We start from the raw sequence: 25,571 nt of genomic DNA, 5'->3' as shown, positions 1-25,571 counted from the left end.
AATAGCCTGAAACAACAGTCATTGGTCATTTCTTTATTTCAGAGAGCATTGTCTGAAAGTGTACAAAAGTGCATCATTTTCTTCATAGGCCACATAAAGAACACAGATGTTAAAAACAAATGCTGAGCTACATGAGAGACACAAACATAAGCTCAAATGCAAGATGAGATTCAATAACACTTTTTTTTATCCAAATGACATCACAGACTACATTGCGATTTAGCACAATGTAGAAAACAAAGCACTTATATTAATCATAGTAGTACACAAGTTTAAAAACTGTTAAAACACACACACACGCACAATAACTCAAATATTTAATACTGTATTAATGCACTTGAATTCATAAAATGAGACTAAATAGATAAAGCACTCAGCTTTTTCTGCTTTTTGTCAGCATAATTTAAAAAGACTAGCAAACGTGGACAATTTCCCAACAGTGTTGAAGGAGGTACATAAAAAAGAAAAACACAGTAATCATTGCTCCTTAGATGCCATTTATACGCACTGTCATGTATTGTGATCATATAACCTCACATTTAGCTTGAATGCTTTCCTTAGCTTCATCATAAAGTCATTACAAATACATTCTTCTTATAATGAAAAAAATATGCATGTTAACCAAAAGTTTACACTAATACCAATTAGAGTTTTGTAGCTATAAATGGTGCCTTTAATGTCGTGCATAGAGTGGAACAATCAGCTGAGAAACCTCAGTCTCTGTATGTGTTGATACTGCTGAGGCCTTGAGCACAATACAATGAACACAGACTGCTTTTCAGGGACCAGGTAATGACCAGTCAAAACACCATACTACAAAATTAAAAAACAAAAATCCGCTTAGAGTCCCTTTGGTTCACAGTTCCCTCTAAATAGCAGCCGTCTGTATCTTTGTACAGATTGCTGGACAGATGATCCAAGTGTTTGCACTTTGTTGTTAAAGCTAAAAACAGTGAATTGATAAAACAAACATTACACTCTGCAGACCCAAGAAAAATCCAGTCTAACTGGACAAAAGTGTGGCCTCGGAGAATAAAAAACAAAACAAAACATTGTGTCAGCATGCAGACAGGTCTGTAGGAGCTGCCCTGAGGGTGTCCTTGGTATCAGTCTTCACCCAGAGGTTCATGGTGATACTTCAACACAAATGATGTTCAATAACAATAAACAAAAACTGTATTTTAATACAGGCCCCAAAATTTAAGGAGAAATCTTGATCCTTCGTTTCATTGGTTCTCAGCCTGGTAGTCAGGATCCCCAGCGAGTCACAAGGTGATTCATGAGGGAGATATTTCTATTGTATGTAGTATGTATCCCCCTTAGGAGTGTAAAGACACATCAGTCTGCACTGATATATTGATTCAATGATCAACGATCCAATATCATTTGTGCAAAGTGAAGGTACACCTTTATTTTAAAATTCCTATGGTAAGTATGTGTCACCATTTCTGTCCAAGCATACCTCTTACTTAAACATTCAGTGCTAGCGGCCTGTTGCCAGGCAGACAATAACAAACAGCCAAGAAAAAATAAATTGAGGATATTAACTTATACCTTGTCATATCGATCACAGGCTCCTGAATTTAACTGAAATCATATGGTGGCAAACTTTGTGATTAGTTAATACTGTATCGTCTAAAGTATCGTATTATTGTATCATGATGAAACTTGTGATTCACACGCCTAATCCCCATTCAGACTTGTGCATTTTCTTGTGCATTGGTGAACATTTTAAATTATTTGACCAAAGTCAAATTGCTTAATTATTATTATAAAAACAACACAGTAAGCAAAAATGTACCACCTTGCACAGCAACCTGCACCAGACGCATCACCTTGTGTTAAGGAATCATGACCATAACAGGTTGAGAACCACTTCTAAGCAAATGAAAAGTGTAACATGTGGAATGTGTTGAAGCTTTAGCTTCTATGGCAGGTGAGACAGTTACGATCTGGGATCATGCAATAGCACCACTGTTGTTTTAATGAGGTCACTTCCTGTCTGTTGGTCTTTCACTTCCTCCTTCGGCCACAGTATTTACCCTGACAGCCAGCGCCTATGTACCAGGAGAAAGACAGTTATATTAACTTGACCAGCAGCGTACATATTGTATGGGTACAACCTACACTGTGAAAAATGTTAAGCTCGTTTACCATGAAAACAGACATACACAAAACTTGTTAAAGTTAGGCTAAGTGAGGAATTTGTGATATAGAATAAAAAGACTTTAAACTAAGGCATCAAGTTCAGTCAGCTTAAGTTTAGTCTCACTTCACAGTAACAAGCATTAAAGACAGAACTGCACCCTGGTTGCACTGCCTCAGTAAGAGGGGTCAGTTTGCCATTTCCCACACAGCCACATAGTTCCTGTATTTGTGGCTGTAAGACTATGGTGCAATTCTTAGGCGCGTCAGTTCTCTGGAAACCATGCTTGTACCAGACTAAGTTCAGAGAAAAGAGTCGTAAAATACACCAGAAGCTGCCACTAGTAGCTTTTTTGAATTCAAATTGGATTTAAAGGAATTAAATACTGAGGTGGATTTCATCATGCTTATTGTCAGAGGAAACAACCACAATGTCGGACATGTTTCCATCACATAGCTTTTCTTTAAACTAGAAGGAAGACAACGTAGTCAGTGCACAGTAGTACTTTCATTCAAGTCAAGTTACAGTCAAATGAACTCCTGGAAAGGGCTGCAGCAGTGTTTTACAGTGAACTGATCCAGCTTACTGTAAAGAAATACCGTGTGTATGATGATGTTTACCTCTATAGCCCCCAGCTCCTAGTAAGGCCTGCATGGCTGCATATTTGGCTGCCTTCTGTGCCTTGGCTAAAGGACGTGAAAGTAAAAGGGAAAGTTATTCTGCAGATAAAGAGCTAATAAAAGCATAATGACTTCATTTCAAAACACATTTCAGTTCATTTTGTTCACAATATAAGTACAAGATATCAGAAATTCTGATGTCAAATTTACTCCTCTATTGCTTAGGATAAAAAAAAGCCTCTAAATTAATATTGTGTAGTTGCTTTAAGAAAAAAGAAAATAATTGGTAATTGTCTTCATCTAGATCACTATGTGTCACTGTGTGGGTACAGTGTATCTGTATGTTAATGCTGTACATATGTGTGCTAAGAGACTGAAGCTAATTAGAGCATGCTTATCCCAGAGGACACAGTGAGGTTTCTTACATTTTTGCCCTGCCCCTGCATATCCTAGAAAACAATGACAGGAAAGACAGAGTCATAATGAACAATTGATAATTGTCACAATGGTGTCATTTGTTATCTTGGCAATGACATGAATGAAGATATCCTAAAATGAAAGTATTCTCTGTGCAAGATTGAATATTCAGGATAAAAGCATTTTATGTTTTATACTTTGTGTGCATGTGTCCACCAGTGTTATAGGTATCTACAAGATTTAAAAGTATTTATTGCTTATCGTTTTAAATTTTACAAATTATATGTTTGCTAAACATCAGTGTTTAACTGTGACAAAGTGCTTCTGCCTTACCTGGATAGCTTCCACCAGCCACCCCACCATAGCCAGGGCCAACACCCCCTGCTGGAATGATGGACACATTACAGCGTGCATCACTAAACAATGCACTTTCTCTTAATAAAGAAGGTATGTACTGTCCAGTGGTCTGAATTTTTTAAATGTTGCTTTAAAAACTTGTTTTGTTATTTCTGTATTGTATCAGTGCTCTACTTAAACTGACCTGGCAAGCCACCTGCACCTCCTCCTAATCCCTGACCTGTTCCTGCCAGACCTCCTGTCCCTCCTGTTCCTCCTGCTGCAGTACCTGGACAGGTAAGTAAGTACACATGCATAGAAATCAGTCAGGCTGTTAAAAGAAGAAGATTTAATAACACGCAATAAAGCTGTCAGCAGAGAGAAGGCTTTCCTAGTTTAGATTTTCATGTTCGATAGATGTGTATCAAACTTTGAAGCCATTTTAGAAAGACAACACCAAGCACATTATAGAATAATATTAAGCTGTATTTGTACAGTGTGTGCTGTGCCACACCTAAAGTTACTAATATTTAGTCACTTTTTTTTTTTAATCATAAACAAGAAACTCACCTGAGCCTCCAAGGATACCTCCTGTTCCTGCACCAGGGACCCCTCCTACTCCACCACCTGATGAACATAAGCGGGATTGAAGTAAATTGGATAGACTATAAATGAATGGCAGGTACATAATGAATGAATATCTCAGCAATTTAATCATCTTAACACATAGTAAATAGTAATACAAAGCAAGCTATAATTAAACATGGACCAAAGATGGTAACAAAAGAGGTTTAATGTCCAATTATTTATCATGTGGGTAAGACTTAAAGTTTTTCTGCATTTTGTCCTCCAAACTTGTTCATCATTTATTTCTTTGTCCTGTATGGCAAATATCTTGTGACAATCAGAACTTGCATTAGTAGGTATCAGAAATTTTTAATGTAATAATTATATGTATCAAGAGAGAAATTTACCTGGTCCATAGCCAGTTCCACCCAACGACGAGCCGTAACCTGATTTAGGAGGCTTCCTTTGCCCAAGTGCTTGGCCACCAGGTCCAAATCCACCCACACCACCAGGTGTAAAACCTCCTGGCCCAGTTCCAGCACCTACAGGGCCATAACCACCAGTTCCAGCACCTCCTGGGCCAAAGCCACCAGTTCCAGCACCTCCTGGTCCAAAGCCACCAGTTCCGGCACCTCCTGGGCCAACGCCACCAGTTCCAGCACCTCCTGGGCCAAACCCACCAGTTCCGGCACCTCCTGGGCCAAAGCCACCAGTTCCAGTACCTCCTGGGCCAAAACCACCGGTTCCAGCACCTCCTGGGCCAAAGCCACCAGTTCCAGCACCTCCTGGGCCAAAGCCACCAGTTCCGGCACCTCCTGGGCCAAAACGACTTGTGCCTTCTCCTAATCCTCCTGCTGGGAAACAAATCTGAATATATAAGCATGACTATATGCTATATAAATGTTTAAAAAGATAGTAACCACCCCCAATTCTAACCCAAACTCACTTGATCCAATTCCAGCTCCTCCATAACCTGGACAAAAATGGATGAGAACAGTCAGTGTTCTGCTTATTACTTTAATATGAAACAGTAAAATCAAACAGGAGTCTCCATCAGTACACTGTATATGTGTATGTCACCTGCCTGATAGTTTTACTCGTATAATCATTACTCACCAGATTTAGGTTTTCTTTTCCCTAATCCTCGGCCTCCTGGTTCAAAGCCTGTTCCTGTGCCAGCACCACCTGGTCCAAAGCCCGTTCCTGTGCCAGCACCACCTGGTCCAAAGCCTGTTCCTGTACCAGCACCACCTGGTCCAAAGCCTGTTCCTGTACCGGCGCCACCTGGTCCAAAGCCACCTGTTCCTGTGCCAGCGCCACCTGGTCCAAAGCCTGTTCCTGTACCAGCACCACCTGGTCCAAAGCCTGTGCCAATGCCAGCACCACCTGGTCCGAAACCTGTTCCTGTGCCAGCACCACCTGGTCCAAAGCCTGTTCCTGTGCCAGCGCCACCTGGTCCAAAGCCTGTTCCTGTGCCAACGCCACCTGGTCCAAAGCCTGTTCCTGTGCCAGCACCACCTGGTCCAAAGCCTGTTCCTGTGCCGGCACCACCTGGTCCAACCCCTCCAGGCCCATACCTGCCAGGTCCAGTACCTGTTCCACCAGGTCCAAGCCCTGCACCTAGAGAACAAGAATTAAATTGTCATTGGTTTTACGCTGGTATGCGTAGTTGCCTACTTTCAAGTTTTGTCATTTTGAGTTGTTTTTTGTTTGTTGTTAGATTAAAGAAGTTTCCCACCTTGCCCATAGCCAGCTCCACCCAGTGATGATCCATAGCCTGTCAGAGGGAGTTAACAGCCTGAATATATCTTAAAACCAAGTAAATTATTAAATGTTGTTGGTGTTAAAATACATGACCATTATACCTGATTTGGGTGGCTTTCTTTTCCCTAGTCCTTGACCTCCAGCAGCATAAACACCAGGAATTACCCCAGCTCCACCAGGTCCATAGCTGCCTGGTCCTGTGCCAACACCACCTGGTCCAAATCCACCTGGCCTGGTTCCGACACCACCCGGTCCTGTCCCAGTACCTGTCCCAGTACCGCTAGGTCCATATCCACCTGGTCCAGTGCCCCCAGGTCCATAACCACCAGCACCGCCAGGACCAAAGCCGCCTGGTCCAGTGCCCCCAGGTCCATAACCACCAACACCAGCACCGCCAGGACCAAAGCCACCTGGTGCGGAACCAGCTCCACCTGGTCCAGTCCCGTAGCCACCAGGCCCAAACCCAGTACCACCAGCTCCTACTCCATATCCTAGAAAGAAATATTGGTCCAGTGTCAGTCCTCTGTATAAAAGCTTCTGTCTCTACACTGTATATTTGTCAATTCTTATCATACTTTTTGGTGGTTTGCCAGTGCCAGTACCCAGTCCTTGACCTGTGCCATATCTTGAACCTGGATAACAGAGCATGTAAGATAAGTTTTCACTTACATGCCGTTGAAATAAGACATGTTTTTCTCCATCAAATTTAAACTTTATTATTAGAATTGAGTCACACAGTAAAACAATTTCAACTTACCACCAGGACCCACACCACCACCATATCCCCCCAGTCCACCACCGACTCCACCAGGACCTGCGCCTGCTCTTGCTCCTCCCACACCTCCACCTAAGCCTCCAGCACCAGTTCCAACCCCTCCAATTCCGAGAGTCCCAGCACCACCAGGACCACCACCAGTGCCTCTGCTTCCAGTCTGGCCAGGTCCAGCCCCATATCCACCAGGCCCAGCACCATAGCCACCTGGGCCAGCCCCGTAACCTCCGGGTCCTGCACCATAACCTCCTGGACCAGCACCATAGCCACCAGGACTAGCTCCATAACCGCCAGGCCCAACCCTACCCTGGCCTGCTGCTCCAAGGGTCCCATATACTGAAAGATAAAAACATAACATCTTTCATCTCTAAAGCCAAAATAAGTCCTTATTAAAGAGACCAACATATAGTGACAGTTTATAAAACCTTTGCCTGATTTTCCTGCCCCCTGTCCAGCTCCAGTCGGGTAACGTATGCCTGAGAGAAACATAAAAAGATCACTGTTTTTAGATATTCTGTATATGTCATCTGTTTGTTTAGATAGTAAGGATAGTGTTAGTTATCATACCTCCACCTGGTAAAACTCCAGCACCATAGCCTATGATGGACAAAGTGTGAAATGTATACATGTCATTGTGATATAGGCATATAGGTTTAGGATGAATACACAGATGTTTCAGAGATCAAAACATGGTAGCAGCTCACTTTTTCCAGGTTTAATGACTCCTGTCCCTACTCCACCAGGCCCACCAGCCCCAGGTATCAAGCCTGCTCCTCCGCCTGTTACCCCACCTACAACACCAGATCCACCACTGACGGCTCCTGCCACAGTCCCGTCCGGTCCGTATTCTACATTTAAAAAGTAACAAATATATCTCTTTCTTCAGTGTGAGTATTTTTTGTCACCAACTGTAACTTACTGATAGATTGGATGTTTCATACACAGTGTTGGATAGAGTCATAACTGAATGTAAAAAGAGCACCTTTGGGTGGTTTTGGTGTTCCTCCTACAGCGCCAGCTGCACCTCCTGCCCCAACTCCAGTTCCAGTTGCAGGACTGTCACCTCTTCCCACCCCTGTTACGCCACCCGAAACACCTCCTGTTGCTCCAGCACTGGTAGGACTCCCTCCTACTCCTCCAGGTCCTCCACCTGTACCGCCTGTACCACCTCTCTCTCCATCAGGACCTCCCTCGCCATCTCCTTCACCTGGCGTGTCACCTCTGGGTACACCTGCAGACAGTACACAGAAGGAAAGGAGAAGAAGGAGAAAAACAAAGTCAATAAACCCCCAAACTATTACATCCAAACCACCGTTACAGAGAGGAAGCAACGCAGTCCTCAAAACAAAAAGTTGGCATTGTGCATTTCTGCAAACCACAGATTTGTTATATTTGATGTTATTATGTAGTGCATGGGTAAAACTTTTGGTTTCAACAATGCTTTGGTTGGATACAGGCACAAAAACACCTTGTAAAGTTAAGAATGGATCATGTTTTGGCTTAAGATAACCAGTTTTCATGGCATAATCCCATGAAAAACCACAGGTCACTACACATCGCAACCAATTTGTTGTTTGTTGGTCACAAACAGTGGTCTGCAGTGTCTCACCTACAGTAACATGCCATCCACCGTCCCCTCCACCTCCTGATGACAGGGTCAGCTCATATACTACATCGCTTTAGAAAGGTTGATATGATACATATGAAACATATTCTTTACTCTTTATTTTAATCCCAATTAGCTTCTAGAAAGTGGGTCTTCCTGGGTTCCAGTATTAACAAGCCTGGTGATTACAGTCCTCAGTGTGTAATTTGCAGACCTACTTAAACTTTTGTGACCTATCTTTCTACATCTTAATTGTGCAATATCTTGTGAAACACATTGAGTTGTATCAGACTGATGTAAGTTTGAACAAATAGGTTCTTAAAGTGAGGAAAGGCAACACTGCTGTTAATAGATGTTTGTGGTTTGGCTTATGATTACCTCTCATGGGAGTTAATACATTATGTTACTTCTGTTGTTTGGAAATAGGTAAGCAGTATTGTAGAGATATCCTTTATTTAATTTACCTGGGGGTCTGAGAGGTCTGGCCCCAGGCAATGTTGTAGAGAGATCACCACCAGAACCTGCAAAATTATTCAGTAAAATATAAGAAACATCAGATGATATTTTCCTCTGTAGAGAGGATGTAGAAACTGAGGAGGTGATAAAACATTTCAGAAAGGATAATAGTTGGGAGGTGTGAGGCAAAGTAGTGCTCTGCGCTGTCTCTGAAATCTTGTAGGAAATCTTACCTCCAGAGGGAAGTCCTGTGCCACCTGAATTTTATAAAGAGATAAAAACAAAAGAGATATTAAAGTCACAATCTCCAAACCAGTTAACACCAGTGCAGGCATTACTTAAATGTGGTATGTATTTGTGTATGTGAGCCACACAGGCTTACTTACCAACACCTGTCCCAGCTGTTTGAAACAAGAGTAGAAACACTGGTGAGAGAAATCCTGAGACAATATTTACAGTATGCTAAACTGAACAGTAAATTGAGATTCACATACCGCTTGGTTGTACAGCCCCGCCACCAACTGTAACAACAGAAATAAAGGTTATCTCAGGAGGATATCAATTAGAAACAGTTTCACAACAAGTTTTTCAAAGATAAATATGTTAGTAGCCAGCTTCAGTCCTCAGCTAGCATCAGTCTGCCATGCAGTGTTGTGTGATAGGAAGTGTGAGGAAACACTCACTCTCTGGTACAGGTAAACCAGTGATAGCTGTAAAAGCAGTGAAGTGGAGAAATATAGTGATCTGCATAGAAATTAAAAGCATTTGTGATAGCGTGATGTGCCACTGTATCATAGCAAGCAGATTTTAAATTGTGCTGACACTATTTCGAAATCTATAGTCTTTTACTGTACGAGGCGCTCTATTAACGTCTCACATGTAACATCTTAGTGTTCATTATACTGTATACCAGCTTACCAGGGGATGCTCCTGTGGAACCTGCAGGATATGAAAACAAAATGGTCAGTCTTGTGAATTATTTAAACAAAGGAAACAAGTACATGTTTTGTTGCCTTCCAGATACAACATGCAGTATACATGCCAATAAGAAACATGGTTTGGTGTCCCATAAATAGTGTGGAAATTATGGCCTTTACATATGATTTGTAAATAGACAGTCCCCATCAGGACATTTTTTAGATGCTTTTAAGAATGCTGTGTAAATATTTTGTCCCTTGAAGTTTAAGCTAAACTGTACCAGTGGTGTCTGAGTAGTCAATTGAAACTTTAAGGGTCTTTAATCATACACTTCAAATGCTTTGTGACCCCAGTATAGTATAAAGATGAGTATAGGACCCCTATATACCCATGTTAGAGATTTAAAATAGCATTATTCTAAAAGTTAAACTTTATTTATGTGGTTTCTGCACTTCCTAAACACAACACTCAAATCTGCAATGATCCAAAATGGCAGACAATCTGTGCAGGCAGGATTTTTTAAATTTTGAAATAATCCTGGATCCTCAGGGGGGAAATGTGTTTTGCTGCGCAGTCGCCAGAAGAAAATGTTGGCATTGTATGTTTCTCCACACTATGAATACATTATATTTGCATGTGTTGCAGATGGTGTGTCCTCACGGCTGCCAAGCTGCAGACCACTGCAGACCATTGTTTGAGACCAACAAACAACAAAACCAATTTTGATTTAACAAATCATTGTTGTGTTTCTAGGGGCTTTGTAGGCACCAAAAGTAGGTGTTTTGGAGCATGTCATTGCTGCGTTTTTATGCAGGACCGTGCCCCCAAAACTAAGTATTTTAAGACAAAACATGATCTCATCCAAATCATTACCAAGTGTTTTTTGTGCCTAAATATAACCACGTTAACAGCAATGCAAATGTAACATATGTGTGGTTTACAGAAGTATACAATGGCAACATTTTTAATGGCGACTGGGTTGAATTATGAGTGAAAATGTAAATTTATAAATAGCCACATGATGGCACTGTCTGCAACCAAATGTAAGAGGCACCAGATTTAATTGAAATCCATATCATGGTTTTGAGGATGTCTTGCTGACTAACAGATGCACTCTGACAGAAATGGATGAACATGCAGTGCTTGCAGACAAACATGCAGAAACTCTGGCTATGAAATATATACTGACCTGGAACTTCTGTCCCATTGAGTCCTGTTTTATAAAGTGGGAAAACAACACAACAGAGATAAGAGCGACTAACACACAAATTAAATGCAGCGGGTTTCCTCCCCCATAACACATTTTCATTAATAACACTCCCAAACCACTCCTGAATAAATTAGTGGCATTTTTAATTAGCTCCTTAACTTACATTAGTATGTGTTTGAAATTTTGTAGCATGAACGACCAGAATACCTGGTTTTGCTCCAATGATGGGGATTCCTGTTCCAGCCAAGCCATCTCCATCACCTCCTGCACCCACTGGTCTGCCAGCTACACCAATACCTCCTGTTTTAATGCACACACACACACACACACACACATTAAAGAATATGTGTGAATAAATAGAGCAGTGAGTTTTATATTTAGTATAGTGTTTTGGTCCTTAATTTTCACATGTGTTTGCCATGGAGTCTGTGTGCTATAACTACACCCTTAGACCTGAATTTTAGTGTTCATGCTAATTGTTGTCACATATGCACAAAATCTGTGCATGATTTCAAGGGAAGAAAAGACAGGCTCTCACAATCCAGCAAGTTTAAACACACCTTCTCCTCCAGAGCTTCCAGACCCTTCTATCACACTGCCAGCACCACCATCGCCTGGAATAAGGTCAAAATATTAAAAGGACTGAGATTTGAAAATAGTACCATATGTATGTATAGGTGCTTTGGATAAGTGTGTGAGCTAATAAAACAAAGACAATGGCAAAATCATTTTTAGATAAGCCAGTTTTCTTTGTCTTATTTCTCTCTTTTGGAAGCTCACCTCCATCACTGTCTTTTCCATCCTTGTTAGACACATGTTATAGTAAAACTAATGTATTGCAAACCCTGTGAGTAAAGTTATCTTGATAATATGTGACTAGAAATGTGTTTTTGTCACCAGTTGCTCTGTGCTAACACTGCACAGATACCTTCTGATCCTGGGGCTGGTGTTCCTCCTGTAGGTCTTAGTCCTCCTCCTGATCCAGCAGACATAATTTATCACATTCAGATTATCTGGTTGAATATTAATATTTCACTGTGGCCAAAATGTGTATTTTTAATCCTCAGAACAGAAGCTCACCACTGGGTCCAGCTGTTGCCCCTCCACCGATGCTGGTGCCATTCACTGAAACACCAGTGCCAGTTCCTGTACCAGGTCCTGCAGTGCCAGTCCCTGTACCAGGTCCTGCAGTGCCGGTCCCTGTACCAGGTCCTGCAGTGCCGGTTCCTGTACCAGGTCCTGTAGTGCCGGTTCCTGTTCCTGCCCCAGGTACAACTCCACCAGGTTGCCCTAAAGTTTGTAAAAGAGATCATCTGGTAAATTCAAAGAGCTGCTTATAAACAGCTCTGTTCCATAGTTTAAGCATTTATATATTATACACATAATGTTCTACTTGACACACAGAGTCTTGTCAAAGTACATCTTACCGTACTTAGCAGCCTTAGATCCAGCTGTGCCATAGCCTGGAGATCACAACAAATAACGTGGTTTTAATATTCACTACTGATCGAAGATAAAGGGTTTATACAGATGAGATAAGCACGTAAGGATGGCTATATGAGTTACTGACTAGGGCTAGTCTCAAAATAACTTATCTTATTTCACTCCCCAAACAAGAAAACACTGCTTTTTGGCATTGAAGCTAAAATATGTAACCTTAAACAAACATTGTCACGCTTCCATTGCTGCAAAGATGGTGTGATCAACTAAACACAATTATCACACAATAACACCTTGCTGCTGTTGATGATCACCTTTTTAGCAGAGTGATATCAACTGTCATCGTCAAGCAGGACACATATGACTCAAAAATTTGAACAGCATTTCATAATAGCAGGCTGTGAACTGTATTCACAACTAGGTTAATGTTGCAGTTTTATTACTTCACCATACTACAATATACTGATGAGATATGAGATGTTTTTGTGTCTGAGTGACTATGAGAGTAGCAACTGTTGAAATTGGTCCAGTATTCCTGAGTGAGAGGGCTGCAGTGGCAAAACGGGCTGCAGTGTAACCACGTAGGGCGTGTGCTCAATGTTAATGTACATCCACTGACAGATCGTATTTTTGCCACTGACAGGCTCAGATTATTATTGTAATTATCTGACAATATTATGGAAAGGATCCCTACAGAGATGGACCTTCTTGTTTAAGATTTTAAATCCTTTTTGTTTGACCAGAAACAGCCCCTAACTTGCTATTGTCAATCAACCAAACTTTGTTACTCCAATGAGGCACTTGTTGCTGCAATTCCTACCAATTACCAGTAGATGTCAGTAAAGGGATGTTTCATATTTAAATGTCATCTAGACTTAAAATGTGATTAAGATCCAAGCACAGACAGACAGACCTATGTGTCACTACACAGACTCTTTACTGAAAACCAACCTGGACCTCCAGTGCCAGTTCCAAAGCCTCCTGGTCCATAACCACCTGTAAAATTACACAAGATAATAGATGGTGTATAAGTAACTCCATCAAGAGAATCTGGAGAACATATCATTGCAAAGAAAAGAAAACAGAATATCTGTATTGCTCTCAGCTTGCAATGCCCAGTGTCATCATACATTAACAACTCACCAACTCGTCCTGCTCCACCTCCAAGTACTCCAGTACCAGCACCTGTTCCACCTTGACAGACATCAAGATCATGAAAATAATTTAGCTTTTACTGGAATTTGGATAAAACAGCCATCGTCATGTTTTAAATATTTATCTAAATTTGAGTTTGGCAAAATTTATCTTGGACAAAATTATGAACCTGTTCCATATCCAGCCCCCGGTCCTGCACCATAGCCTCCACCTGGTCCGTAACCTGTCCCAGGCCCGTATCCACCAGGTCCATATCCTGTTCTTCCCAGTGTTCCTCCACCAGGAAGCCCTAGGGAGGGGCAAATGTGTGAGGAATTTAGCCCTAATAAAGGTAAAAACACTTTCCCTAACTTATTTTTTTTTGCATGAAAGTATCATTAATAAAACTTTAAAGGACCACATGGTAATTTTTTAAAAAAAAAAGTTGTTTCTTACCATATTTGCGGGCTTTGGCACCAGCATAACCTACAAATGCAGACACATCAATTACTTGAAGCATATTACATTAACTAGTAGATCTATTTGAATACAAATATGCTTCCTTATTTTAATAGGTCGTTATCATCCTGTTCTTTCATCATACCTCCAGGTCCATAGCCAGCTCCACCAAGTCCAACTCCTCCTGGCCCATAGCCTGTGCCAGCGCCACCAGGCCCAACACCTCCTGGTCCAAAGCCAGTACCAGCACCACCTGGTCCGACTCCCCCTGGTCCAAAGCCAGTAGCAGCACCACCAGGTCCGACTCCTCCTGGTCCAAAACCAGTACCAGCACCACCTGGTCCGACTCCCCCTGGTCCAAAGCCAGTACCAGCACCACCAGGTCCAACTCCTCCTGGTCCATAGCCAGTACCAGCACCACCTGGTCCAACTCCTCCTGGTCCAAAGCCAGTACCAGCACCACCAGGTCCAACTCCTCCTGGCCCATAGCCTGTGCCAGTGCCACCTGGTCCAACTCCTCCTGGTCCAAAGCCAGTACCAGCACCACCTGGTCCAACACCTCCTGGACTTGTTCCTGCACCTCCAAGTGCTCCACTTAACATGCCTGTGAGAAAAACATTCAAATGCAATTATAAAATGATGATAAACTTGCATACAGTTATATTCAATATAACTCTTCTTCTATTCTTACCATATTTACGAGCTTTGGCGCTGGCATCGTACCCTGAAACACAAATATAGTAATATTACTGTATCTGAAGCCATTGCTGCTAATAGTGTGTCTTAAACCGTCGCTATCGCATAATTATAAGTTACATTTTTCAGACACCCTAAATTATTGATTCATAATTACCTCCAGGTCCTGTTCCAGCTCCTCCTAATCCAGTTCCAGCTCCACCTGGTCCGTACCCAGTTCTACCTGGACCATAACCTGCTCCTCCAGGGCCAGTGCCAGCACCACCAGGACCATAACCAAGACCACCTGTCCCAGTGCTGGCACCACCTGGACCAAAACCAATGCCAGAGCCAGGTCCCCCTCCAGTGCTGAGTCCAACTCCTCCTCCCGGTACTCCAAGGCCTCCAGCTGCACCGGTGCCTGCACTGCTTGGACCAAAACCGTAGCCCCCACCTGGCCCCACTCCTGTGCCAAGACCAACTCCAGTTCCTCCACCTGGTCCTCCTCTTCCAAGGCCTCCAGCGGCTCCATTGCCTATACGGCCTAGCAGACCTGGAGAGGTTAAAGGCATTTTTAGTGTCAGCTACGCACTAAAAGAGGTTGTTACATGCCCACAGTACATATTCATTATGTTATTTTTGTATTTTACAAAAATATGCACATACGCCTCACCATATTTGCGTGCTTTGGCTGAGCCTGGACCATAACCTAGCAAACAAAAACAATGTGTAAGTAAACGGTCACATGAAATGACCTGTGCAAATGTAAAAGGATATTCATTGCTGACATAGTGGTTCAAAATATTCCAGAATCAGTCAATTGCAGTATTGCAGCTACCTGTTCCAACTCCACCTCCAATTCCAGGTACAGCTCCAGGTCCACCTCCTGTTCCAACACCACCTCCGAATCCAGGTACAGCTCCAGGTCCACCTCCTGTTCCAACTCCACCTCCGAATCCAGGCACAGCTCCAGGTCCGCCTCCTGTTCCAACTCCACCTCCAAATCCAGGCACAGCTCCGGGACCACCTCCTGTTCCAACTCCACCTCCGAATCCAGGCACAGCTCCGGCACCACCTCCTGTTCCAACTCCACCTCCGAATCCAGGCACAGCTCCGGGACCACCTCCTGTTCCAACTCCTCCAAATCCAGGTCCACCACCTGTTCCAACTCCACCTCCTAACCCGGTTGTGGCTCCCGCTCCTCCTCCTGGGAGTCTTCCAGCCCCAACTCCTAGAGCGCCTCCTTGACCAAGTGCACCACCTCCATTTCCAGCTCGAGCTCCACCTGGTTGACAAAACGAACAGGTAAGCTTATAAAAATGGCAATATAGAGAACTGAATAATACATTATATTGCTGTGTAACCGTCATATTGTCAACACAAGGGCGACACCTCAGCTAATGTGTCCTTACCATATTTAGCTGCAGCTTTGGCTGGATTCTTCGATTTGCCTGCCCCTGTATTTGATGAATACATTTATTTATATGTTGCTGCCTTTACATCTATCATTGACGACATGTAACTGTACATGCAGCTGCAAAGTTTACTGCATTGCTGGTTTCTATGTACCTGTTTTTGGTGATATGAGAGGGTAACCACGGAAAACACCAGGCAACTGCTGTCCACGACCATCTACGGTGAGAAATACACTACAGAGATGCTCATCCTGTGAAATACTCAATGGCAGCTTGGGATAATATTTCTTATTTAAAATTAAAGTTCAAGTAATGCATGCAAAATATGCTCGTAGTATGAAACAGTTTAGCATTTTAGGACGTTATAACACTTACTTCCTGCTCCTCCTGGTCCAACACCCCCCTGGCCGAGTACCCCGGTCCCTGCGGAGAATAAGGCAGTAGTTTTTGTGTTTAGGCATGTGTGCCTAGATATGATGTTCCAAGATTCATTAACATAGATTACATTCACACACCAGTCTGAGGCCCAAGTCCAGCTCCTGTGGCCACTCCAGGGAGGACACCACGACCTCCAAATCCTGGCCAGGGAAGATGAGAAGAAAATCACCAAACTATTACAACTTCTTCTGTCAAAACACTGAATGATACATTATTGTATTGTTTAATATGCGCTTTATTTGTTTGTTAGATGTTTCTTGTATTACAACAAACCTTGGCCTGGTACGTATCCACCTTGATAGAGTCCAGGCACCCCGACTCCTGTGTGTAAGCATATGCAAATTTAGAACATCGCCCTCCAAAATTCAGTGTTTCTGGTCGATCATAAACTATGAACTGAACTGATGTTGTACATCATTTCGGAAGAAGGCATCAGTGTTTCACAAACATGGATGTAAACTGTGAGTGCATCCTCACTGGTTCATGGAGGCATACAACCATGACATGGTTATTCTAGTTTTTACCTGGAACCTGTTTTGATGCTTTGCCACCACTCTTTCCTCCAGGTCCTCCCCCAGTGGTACCAGTCTGTGGCAGACTTGGAACTGAAACAGGAATACATCAAATGTTAGCAAAATAAAACTTAACACATAAATAACACAGCTAAACAGCTTTTTATTCTCCTACTTAATCTTAGAACTATCTTTTTAAAACACAATTTAGCAAAGTTAACAGTAATTAACAATTTACAATATACTTAAGAATGTATGTTGAAATAAACTTTTCCCTAGAAATACAATATATCTCATTGTTTTAACCAAGGTGAATGCATGTTCTTACAGTTTAATCCTTAATGCTTTCTATGTGACACTTGTTCTTAATTATAGAATACATAAAGTAAATGTTGTGCAGTACAGTGTAGTATAATTTAAATTATATTATCTACCTCCTCCTGGCACAGCAGCTCCACCAGGTCCAACCCCTGCACCGCCAGGCCCAAATCCTGTTCCACCAGGCCCAACCCCTGTACCACCAGGCCCAAATCCTGTTCCACCAGGCCCAAATCCTGTTCCACCTGGCCCAACTCCTGCACCACCAGGCCCAAATCCTGTTCCTCCAGGCCCAAGTCCTGTTCCACCAGGCCCAACCCCTGCACCACCAGGCCCAAATCCTGTTCCACTTGGCCCAACTCCTGCACCACCAGGCCCAAATCCTGTTCCTCCAGGCCCAAGTCCTGTTCCACCAGGCCCAAATCCTGTTCCTCCAGGCCCAAGTCCTGTTCCACCAGGCCCAACCCCTGCACCACCAGGCCCAAATCCTGTTCCACTTGGCCCAACTCCTGCACCACCAGGCCCAAATCCTGTTCCTCCAGGCCCAAATCCTGTTCCACCAGGCCCAAACCCTGCACCACCAGGCCCAAGTTTTGTTCCACCAGGCCCAACCCCTGCACCACTAGGCCTAAGTCCTGTTCCACCAAGCCCCACCCCTGCACCGCCAGGCCCAAGTCCTGTTCCACCAGGCCCAACCCCGGCACCACCAGGCCTAAGTCCTGTTCCACCAAGCCCCACCCCTGCACCGCCAGGCCCAAGTCCTGTTCCACCAGGCCCAACTCCAGCACCACCAGGCCCAAATCCAGCACCACCAGGTCCAAACCCTGCACCTCCAGGCCCATAGCCTGTTCCTAAGGTAAAAAAAACCCCATATGAAATTCAGTCACATTTCAGTGTTTAAAACTGAGTAGAGATGCATGACATTGGATTTTTTAGATATGCCGATATATAACAACTGTAGCGGAATTAAAATCATATTATACATGCATGCCCTTATCATGATGACCCACCAGCAGATGAGGACATGAATAGCAGTCCTGTAATGTATGTAATATTCATTTACTGTGAAAAATAGGAAAAAGCATGTCGGCCGGTTCCGATAGTTCATTCTAAACCCAATATTGGCCAATACTGATGACGTGCTAATATTATCGTGCATCCCTAAAACTGTGTAATGGCAATAAGATAACATTAAATACCTGTTTTAGGAGGTTTGGGACCAGTTCCACCAGCTCCTGGGTACTGACCAGCACCTGGTCCAAAACCACCTCCGTAGCCTCCATAGCCACCTGGGTCAGGACAGAGGTTTGTTTGATAGACACACATTCTTCAAGGTTAACAATATGTATGAATGCAAAGTGTGTGACCCACTAAGGGGAAGAAAAATTTTTTTCAGCCATGTGTTGGGTGTTTCAGAGGAGCAGCTGTATGGCAGCCTGACAGGCTCATGTGTGACACCTATTTATGTTGTTCAGTGATTCTTACAGTTGCATCACAGTACAAATACACCTGGCAGTGGACTTACTTTAATAACACATTTATTAATTCATGCACTTGTTTATATAAAGGAACAGAAACAGACCTATGCGTTTAAACCTGTTATTGGGTGTCATGTAAGGATGAAAACCACTGACCTCCAGGTCCGTAGCCTGTTCCAGCTCCCTGACCTCTGCCAGTCCCGAGGCCTCCTGCTCCAAGCGCTCCTCCACCCAAACCGCCTGCCCCAAGGCCTAATAAGCAGATAAAAGAGAATCAGTTCTTAGAACTTCCTATACTTGCTGTAGTGACTACAATACACTACATCATACATTAATGAATCCAGTGTGTCCCTGTGCGACTCCACCCTTTTGTAATGTTATACATGAATGATGGCTGCCCGAGAGAAACCTCGCAAGGATTAACTTTCTCTCCAGAAGGGTTTTGAACATTTGTTTGAAGTGTGCATGTTTGACTTTAGAAATAAGTCTCTCATAGGGTTTGGCTGTAGATGGGTCAGTAACAATTACAAGGCTGCAGAGGGGAACTAAAGCCTGTGTGGGGAGATTTCTGAGAAAAGAGAGCTGGTACACATGATGCTTCATGTGGAAATAGAAGATTTATAAATAGGTCAGTCTTACTTCTGGTGTTTGGTAGAATAAATCCAGTTGTTAAATGATAAGCAGCTCTAGGCCACTGTATTCAGTTTGCACAGTCTTGGCTGTAATTGGTTTTTATTTTTTGCTTGACGTTATAGCACAGTCTTTATAGGTGTACACCTCTCATTGCTTGTTCAGGTTAACCAGGATGTTTTTTCTTATTCTTCAGGGTGGAGCAGCAGAACAGCACAAATACACTTTGCAGGCATTATTGTGTAGTATAGTGTTGTGAAAAAACGTGCCAGGTTGAGGCGGCCAAACTTTTGGAAAGTGTGACTTATGAGACTGTTTCCTGTGCTTACATTGACCCATTTTCTACCCACCGCTATAATGAGTGGTATTTAAAAGGTTCCACAAAACCAAGGCTTAACCTCTAAGGATCCTTGGATATTATCACCAACATTCCTCATCCTACATTTGGAGGATGAAAAACAGAGAGGCCTGAAATTCCAAAGCAAATCAGTCTTTCTGACTGACGTGATGGCTTCCGTCCTTTATCAGGGACCTGCCATGCCTAATGCATTAGCCTTTATCACTGAATGTGTGCACGAGGGTGGTTGGCCCCTCAACAATAGCTCATAACCATGAGGTAATGAGGAAATGAAATAATGGTACATGTATGCAATCCTTATCCTGCTTCGTTGAATTGAACAGAGGAACAATATTTACAGTGCAGGGGTTGACCTCTGATCCACATGCACGGAGCAGAGAACTTCCTCTTATTGTGAATGTCGCACGATGCAACTGAACACAGCTGTTTGTAGGTCATGATCTTACTAGTTTTTTTGACTAGGTTTCAGTAATTCAGCAGTTCCTTCAAAGGTTGTTGAGTACGTGAGTCTTCTTACCAGCATGTGTCTGGTGTTATCTGATACAAGTATGTAGCGATTCTAGCAGTTATTGATTATCCCACTCTAACTGAAACTATGTATGTGCTCAGAGAGTGTTTGTGTGCTTAATTTGTTTTATTTTGTATTTTATTTGGCTGTTTTTTCTACTAATTTCTGGGCCAACTAAAGACAAAATTGTACTGGTTAAAGGGACAGTTCACCCCAAAATCTAATATACAGAATTTAGATCATGACCTGGTTACTCAGGATAATCCACAGAGCAGTTTCATGTAGGACTTTTTTTTTTCTCCGCCAGCTGTATCACCATGCAGACCAAAGCACCTACTGCTAGCTCACCTAGCACCACTGAGCTAGCTAACGTCACAGTTCAGCAGAGGAGGATGCCATTAATGTTTACAGCTCTTGCTGTAATGAGCACAAGCCTCTCGTTCATGAGTAGATGCAAGCTTTCTTCTGTGCAGTGATACAGTTGGTGGGTGTAATTCAGTAGAAAGAAAAAAAAACTTGTCACAACAAGGTCTGTGGATTATCTTTAGTAACCAGGTCATGATTTCTGGAAAGAGACATTGCTGTTGAGTTTTTAAGATATGTTTTTTGGCGCTTTTAGCACCACAAGTTGAGTGCCATCTAGTTCCATTATATTTGAGAGAAGTCAGACATCTCTATGGCCAATATTTCCAACACTTTGCAAACTCACATCAAAACAATCAAGACTGAAAAAAAGCACTACATGTAAAAGGAAAAATATATATATATTGATTTTGAAGTGAACTGCCCCTTTAATCTGCTTAATTTAATAAAGATGTAATATTTATCTTTTGATATGTTAAGGAGACAAAAAAAAAACTCCATGCCTGTGCCTTGGCCACCTGGTCCAAAACCACCAGGACCAGCTCCTCCAGGACCGGTTCCATAGCCTCCAGGACCGACACCACCTGGTCCAAAACCACCTGATCCGACTCCACCAGGTCCCAATCCTCCTCCTACGCCTCCAGCTCCTTGTCCTGGTCCAACCCCTCCAGTCACTCCTCCATGACCACCGTAGCCACCTCCTAGAGACAAATAAGTTACCAAGATTTTGCAGAGCTTAGAGTCATCATGGTCTGTAGGTTTGTTCCTACACACCTCATATGAATGATAGCACATTTTCTATACATATAGTTCATGACATCTGAGCTTTTCTGTCTTTGAAAAGACCTTTTTTGTCCCAATTCAAGACGAGAATTTTTATCTTGGTGATTCTACAGAATGTAATCGTAATTCAGTGCTCGAGCAACGGACAGGCTTGAATGTCTTACCTGTTTTTGGAGGCTTTCCACCTGTTAAAAGAAAGCAATAATAATTAAATCAACAGTAGCACAATGGAAATCCTGCTTGACTTTGCACTACAGATAATCAGCCATATCTGTCTTACCGGCTCCAACACCTCCAGGTACAACTCCGAGTCCACCACTGCCTGGGCCAAAGGTGCTGGGCCTGAAGCCTCCGGGTCCAACACCTCCTGGTCCGACTCCTCCTGGTCCAACTCCACCAGGTCCAACTCCTCCTGGGCCAACTCCACCAGGTCCGACTCCTCCTGGGCCAACTCCACCAGGTCCGATTCCTCCAGGTCCAACTCCTCCTGGTCCAACTCCACCAGGTCCGACTCCTTCCGGTCTCACTGCACCCGGTCCGACACCTCCAGGTCCGACTCCTCCTGGCCCTTGACCTCCATAGCCCCCTGAGAAAAACAGTCATCAGAACACTGTGAGTTGAAAACACACAAAATATATATAGGTGAAGACAAACTATATAGTATTTTTCATGACCACAACTGCATCTGAAACCCGATGCCTTTAAGTTACTTGTACTGATATAAATCTGTGTGTTCAGTTAAACATGTCAGTCGTCACATTCCTAACTTCAAACTGAAATCACAACCAGCTGTTTATAAAACTGAGTAGAAAACACAAATGGTATCCGCCTCTACCTGCTCCTGGTCCAAAGCCTCCCAGACTGGCACCAGCACCTCCACCAGGCTGAAATCCAGTCCCAGCTCCTCCAGGGCCAAATCCTGTTCCAGTCCCACCCGGTCCAAATCCAGTTCCAGGTCCTACGCCGGCTCCTATACCGGCTCCTATACCGGCTCCTATACCGGCTCCTATACCGGCTCCAATGCCTCCTCCTGCTCCACCAGCAGGTACGTATACACCTGATACACAGAACCAGTTCAGAGTCACAGCAAATGACAATATGATTTAATAATGGTTTCAAATTATAACTGTTTTTTCTGTTCAGGAAATCAGACTGTTTGGATTAGCTGTACAAACACAGCAGTTTAACAATGTTTTTGTTGTTTAGACTCCTCACAGATGACTGAGTTTGTGGAATTTACGAGTCATCATTCAGAATTAATGAGACATAATTTACAACTCTTTCCCAGCACTTAATAAAACCCATTTAATTTGTCTAGTTAACAAGGATTACATTTAACTAATAAGATCAGATGCCACACATGCAGAGAGAAAAGCGTGTTTATGCCCTTACATTCATTAAGTGTGCGTGTGTGCTTGTGTTAGTGATTATCTACCCCGTGCTCTGAGTTTCTCTGCAGCTGATAACAAACACCCCTTCATCCAAAAGGCATGTATCTTTGGTCATAATTCTCACACTTTTCTGCACCTATGTTTTGTTCCACAAATCATGATAGCCAAAAATAGAACCACAGAGAGCGAACTATAAAAGGAAAGGTTTTTTAAGATCCCACAGTCCAGATGTGAAAAGAAAAGGTCTGTAGGGAATCCTAAAGAATGTGAGTAACTGATCTCACAGTAATGCCATGTACAGCACATTAACAACATGCAGTAAATAACTTAAGTGTTCAGTCATGCTGCAGGACAGAAACCTCCTCCCCCAAAAGCTTTTGTTGTTTTGGGAGGAATCTTGAAACACCGGACAATTATGCGCTTATATTCACCAGAGATATATCATGAAATAAAACAGCAGTTGGGCTTGGCAGTGTATTCAAATAATAAATAATATATAATTCAAATAATAAATACCATCTTTACTTTTATTTTGAAACTTTGGAAAAAGAAAAAAAAAAGATATTTTGTAGAGATTGTCCAGGGTTCACTGGACTGTTTTCTATGGCGACATTAATATGTCATTATTGAATTAGTTATGTTTGTATCATTTTATAACTCTGTCCATGATATCATACTGTAGCTATTATTGTTTTTAGCCGCTCTGGCTCCAGGGATGACGATGTCGGTATGTCTGTCGGCCCAACACTTTACTGTAGATTGAAATATCTCCACTTTAATGGAGGGTTTGACATGAACATATTCACATATTACTGATATTACTGATCCCTTGAGAAGTTTGCTGACTTTTGCTGACTCTTACTTTTCTTCTAGCGCCACCAACAGGTCAAAACTTTAATCTATGTAGCAAAATATGTCAAATAGATCTCTGCTAGATGGATTGGCACTGTTATTCGTACAGATGTTCATGGTCTCCAGGGGAGGAGACTGATGAAAATTTGGTGCAGACATTCATGGTTTTCATGGACTTAAGTGTTTCCCTGTCTTTTTATCTAGCGCCCCCATGAGGTAAAAAGGTCTATATCTGTTTAATTTTTTGGGTTATCAGTTTGTTTTTTTACAATGAGCATTACAACCTCACAGAGCTGCTCGCATGGCTGTTGATGTTTAATCTCGTGGAAAGGTGCACTATCACTGTTTGTAATGTTGATTCCCAAAAAGAAATTAAAATGAGCAAGTGAATATGTTATGACAAAACTCATGCAGTATAATCCCTAAAAGCCAAGAATTTAAAAACTAACTGAAAGGGAAACTTATTTATGCTCTTTTCAAAGTCAGCCTCTAATACTAAGTTTTTCTTTTAGCAAAAAATGCATGTGTTTGGGAAGTACTGAGCACACGACTGGATAAATGAGACTTGGATTATACTACATAAGTTGTGTATGAGTTTGTAAATCGAGTTTTTGATTTAGTTTTGTTGATGTTAAACATGGTCCCCAATCAGTCAATAAATCAATAAGTTCTCTATGGAGGCATACAAAGTTTCCTTCATGAATTCAAGATAACACGATATGACTAATTGATTTACAAATGGTCATTTGTGGGTGAAGTGTTCCTTTAAGTACAAACACTCATCCAGCCTGCTCCAGTAAAACCAAAATACAGAAACTAAACAACCAATGACATGTAGCCGCACTCTCTATTAAGTGTTCAGTGGTAGCCTGACCTTGTATAAAATTACATTACACAACAGCCTGACACAGCTTTTAAACCATCTCCTCTAACAAGACGAGAAAGAGAATGAGGGGAATCTCCTTTCATTAGCCAGCTCAAATCTTAAACAGACACGACATGGAGACAGGATATGGAGGGATGAGGTCTGGAACACACAGTGATCTGTAAAGCTTTTAATAAGGTCCATTAAAAGTCAGGTGCAGCAAGCTATTAAAAGATGTAACCGTATCCTTGTTGTCTTGACCTCACACCTAGAGAGGAGGAAGAGCTGAGATGATAAATGCACAGAGAACAAGCAGTGTTATTATATTGTGGTTTGTCCAAGATCGTTCTTATTTAACATGTTTAAAAGTGCTTCTAAAGTTCATCCAGACAAATGTGATTCTACACAGCTATCTGTTCACTTTTTTAAGTTTGTGGAAAGTTGCAACAACAAGCTTTAAACATCATTCAATAACACAGAAGTTTAAAGAAAAAAGCACTCCACTCTGAGAGGAGTTCACAGTACAAGGAAAGAAAATGACCAACACAAACCCAGTCCAATGTTCTATACAATATGATTCTTTATCTGAAAGCAAGACTGGAGAGGTGCTTGACCTTTAATTCAGATATTACAAATCCATTCACACAAGACAATATGAAACTGACTCAGTGATGACGATGTTAGTGATAACTGCTGTACCTACTATTACTACTACTACAACTGCAGATACTTGCAAATCTCTTGCACTATTATCATCATCAATAATCTGCAGCAGCTGATTTCTAGGATCTTAGAACACCTTATTATTTTCATCACCATCAGTATCTTAGCTGCTGCAGCTCACAAAACCTCCCAAATCACAAATCTGCACTAAACTACCATTAAAGAAAACAGGAGTTCATGCATTCCTCTTCTGCAAGCGCTGCTACATAAACTAAATGTGACACCTGATCCACAGGTGCTGCACTGCTGAGCGCTGCACACATGCAGTAAAAGGAACCCACCTCCTTGCAGTGAGGGTTTCCACAGAGCCAAGAGAAAGACGCCATGAAGGTACGTGGCCACCGTCCCTCTCGCCATCTCGCTCCCAAATGTCCCTCTCCTCTCCCAAGGTTCAGGTTTTTATCAGGGCTCAACAAG

The 25,571-nt window shown here is 42.5% G+C and overlaps 1 protein-coding gene across 1 annotated transcript; it reads right to left on the bottom strand.

The window, feature by feature from the left end:
- Positions 1 to 18: 18 nt before the first annotated feature.
- On the bottom strand, positions 19 to 25,571 carry elnb (elastin b). Its single transcript, XM_033611280.2, has 52 exons — positions 25,436 to 25,571; positions 22,159 to 22,380; positions 21,604 to 21,909; positions 21,488 to 21,508; positions 21,044 to 21,241; positions 18,838 to 18,933; positions 18,403 to 18,492; positions 17,320 to 18,054; positions 16,898 to 16,978; positions 16,647 to 16,694; positions 16,451 to 16,513; positions 16,311 to 16,358; positions 16,090 to 16,152; positions 15,933 to 15,977; positions 15,359 to 15,805; positions 15,194 to 15,229; positions 14,699 to 15,073; positions 14,537 to 14,569; positions 13,991 to 14,449; positions 13,843 to 13,872; positions 13,577 to 13,696; positions 13,396 to 13,446; positions 13,204 to 13,248; positions 12,240 to 12,275; positions 11,893 to 12,102; positions 11,741 to 11,788; positions 11,373 to 11,426; positions 11,020 to 11,112; positions 10,792 to 10,815; positions 9,603 to 9,623; positions 9,368 to 9,394; positions 9,179 to 9,205; positions 9,071 to 9,085; positions 8,918 to 8,941; positions 8,693 to 8,749; positions 7,605 to 7,853; positions 7,327 to 7,470; positions 7,190 to 7,219; positions 7,048 to 7,098; positions 6,608 to 6,958; positions 6,426 to 6,482; positions 5,952 to 6,341; positions 5,825 to 5,863; positions 5,203 to 5,706; positions 5,033 to 5,059; positions 4,494 to 4,940; positions 4,090 to 4,146; positions 3,725 to 3,808; positions 3,517 to 3,567; positions 3,192 to 3,215; positions 2,767 to 2,832; positions 19 to 2,057 (listed from the first exon to the last, which is right to left on the bottom strand). The coding sequence occupies exons 1-52, from the start codon at positions 25,509 to 25,511 to the stop codon at positions 2,014 to 2,016; spliced, it is 6,939 nt and encodes a 2,312-aa protein (XP_033467171.2). The 5' UTR covers positions 25,512 to 25,571; the 3' UTR covers positions 19 to 2,013.

Source organism: Epinephelus lanceolatus, chromosome 11, assembly GCF_041903045.1.
Source record: "Epinephelus lanceolatus isolate andai-2023 chromosome 11, ASM4190304v1, whole genome shotgun sequence".
Lineage (NCBI taxonomy): Eukaryota > Metazoa > Chordata > Actinopteri > Perciformes > Serranidae > Epinephelus > Epinephelus lanceolatus.
This window is presented reverse-complemented; position numbering and strand designations above follow the sequence as displayed.

Bases quoted from the DNA above. Each gene is read 5' to 3' on its own strand.
- elnb (XM_033611280.2), bottom strand. From the start codon at position 25,511: ATGGCGAGAGGGACGGTGGCCACGTACCTTCATGGCGTCTTTCTCTTG. The intron at 16,979-17,319 runs GTAGATAATATA...TTCCTGTTTCAG, and splicing joins AGCTGCTGTGCCAGGAGGAG to TTCCAAGTCTGCCACAGACT. The intron at 9,624-10,791 runs GTCAGTATATAT...CATATCCTGCAG, and splicing joins CAATGGGACAGAAGTTCCAG to GTTCCACAGGAGCATCCCCT.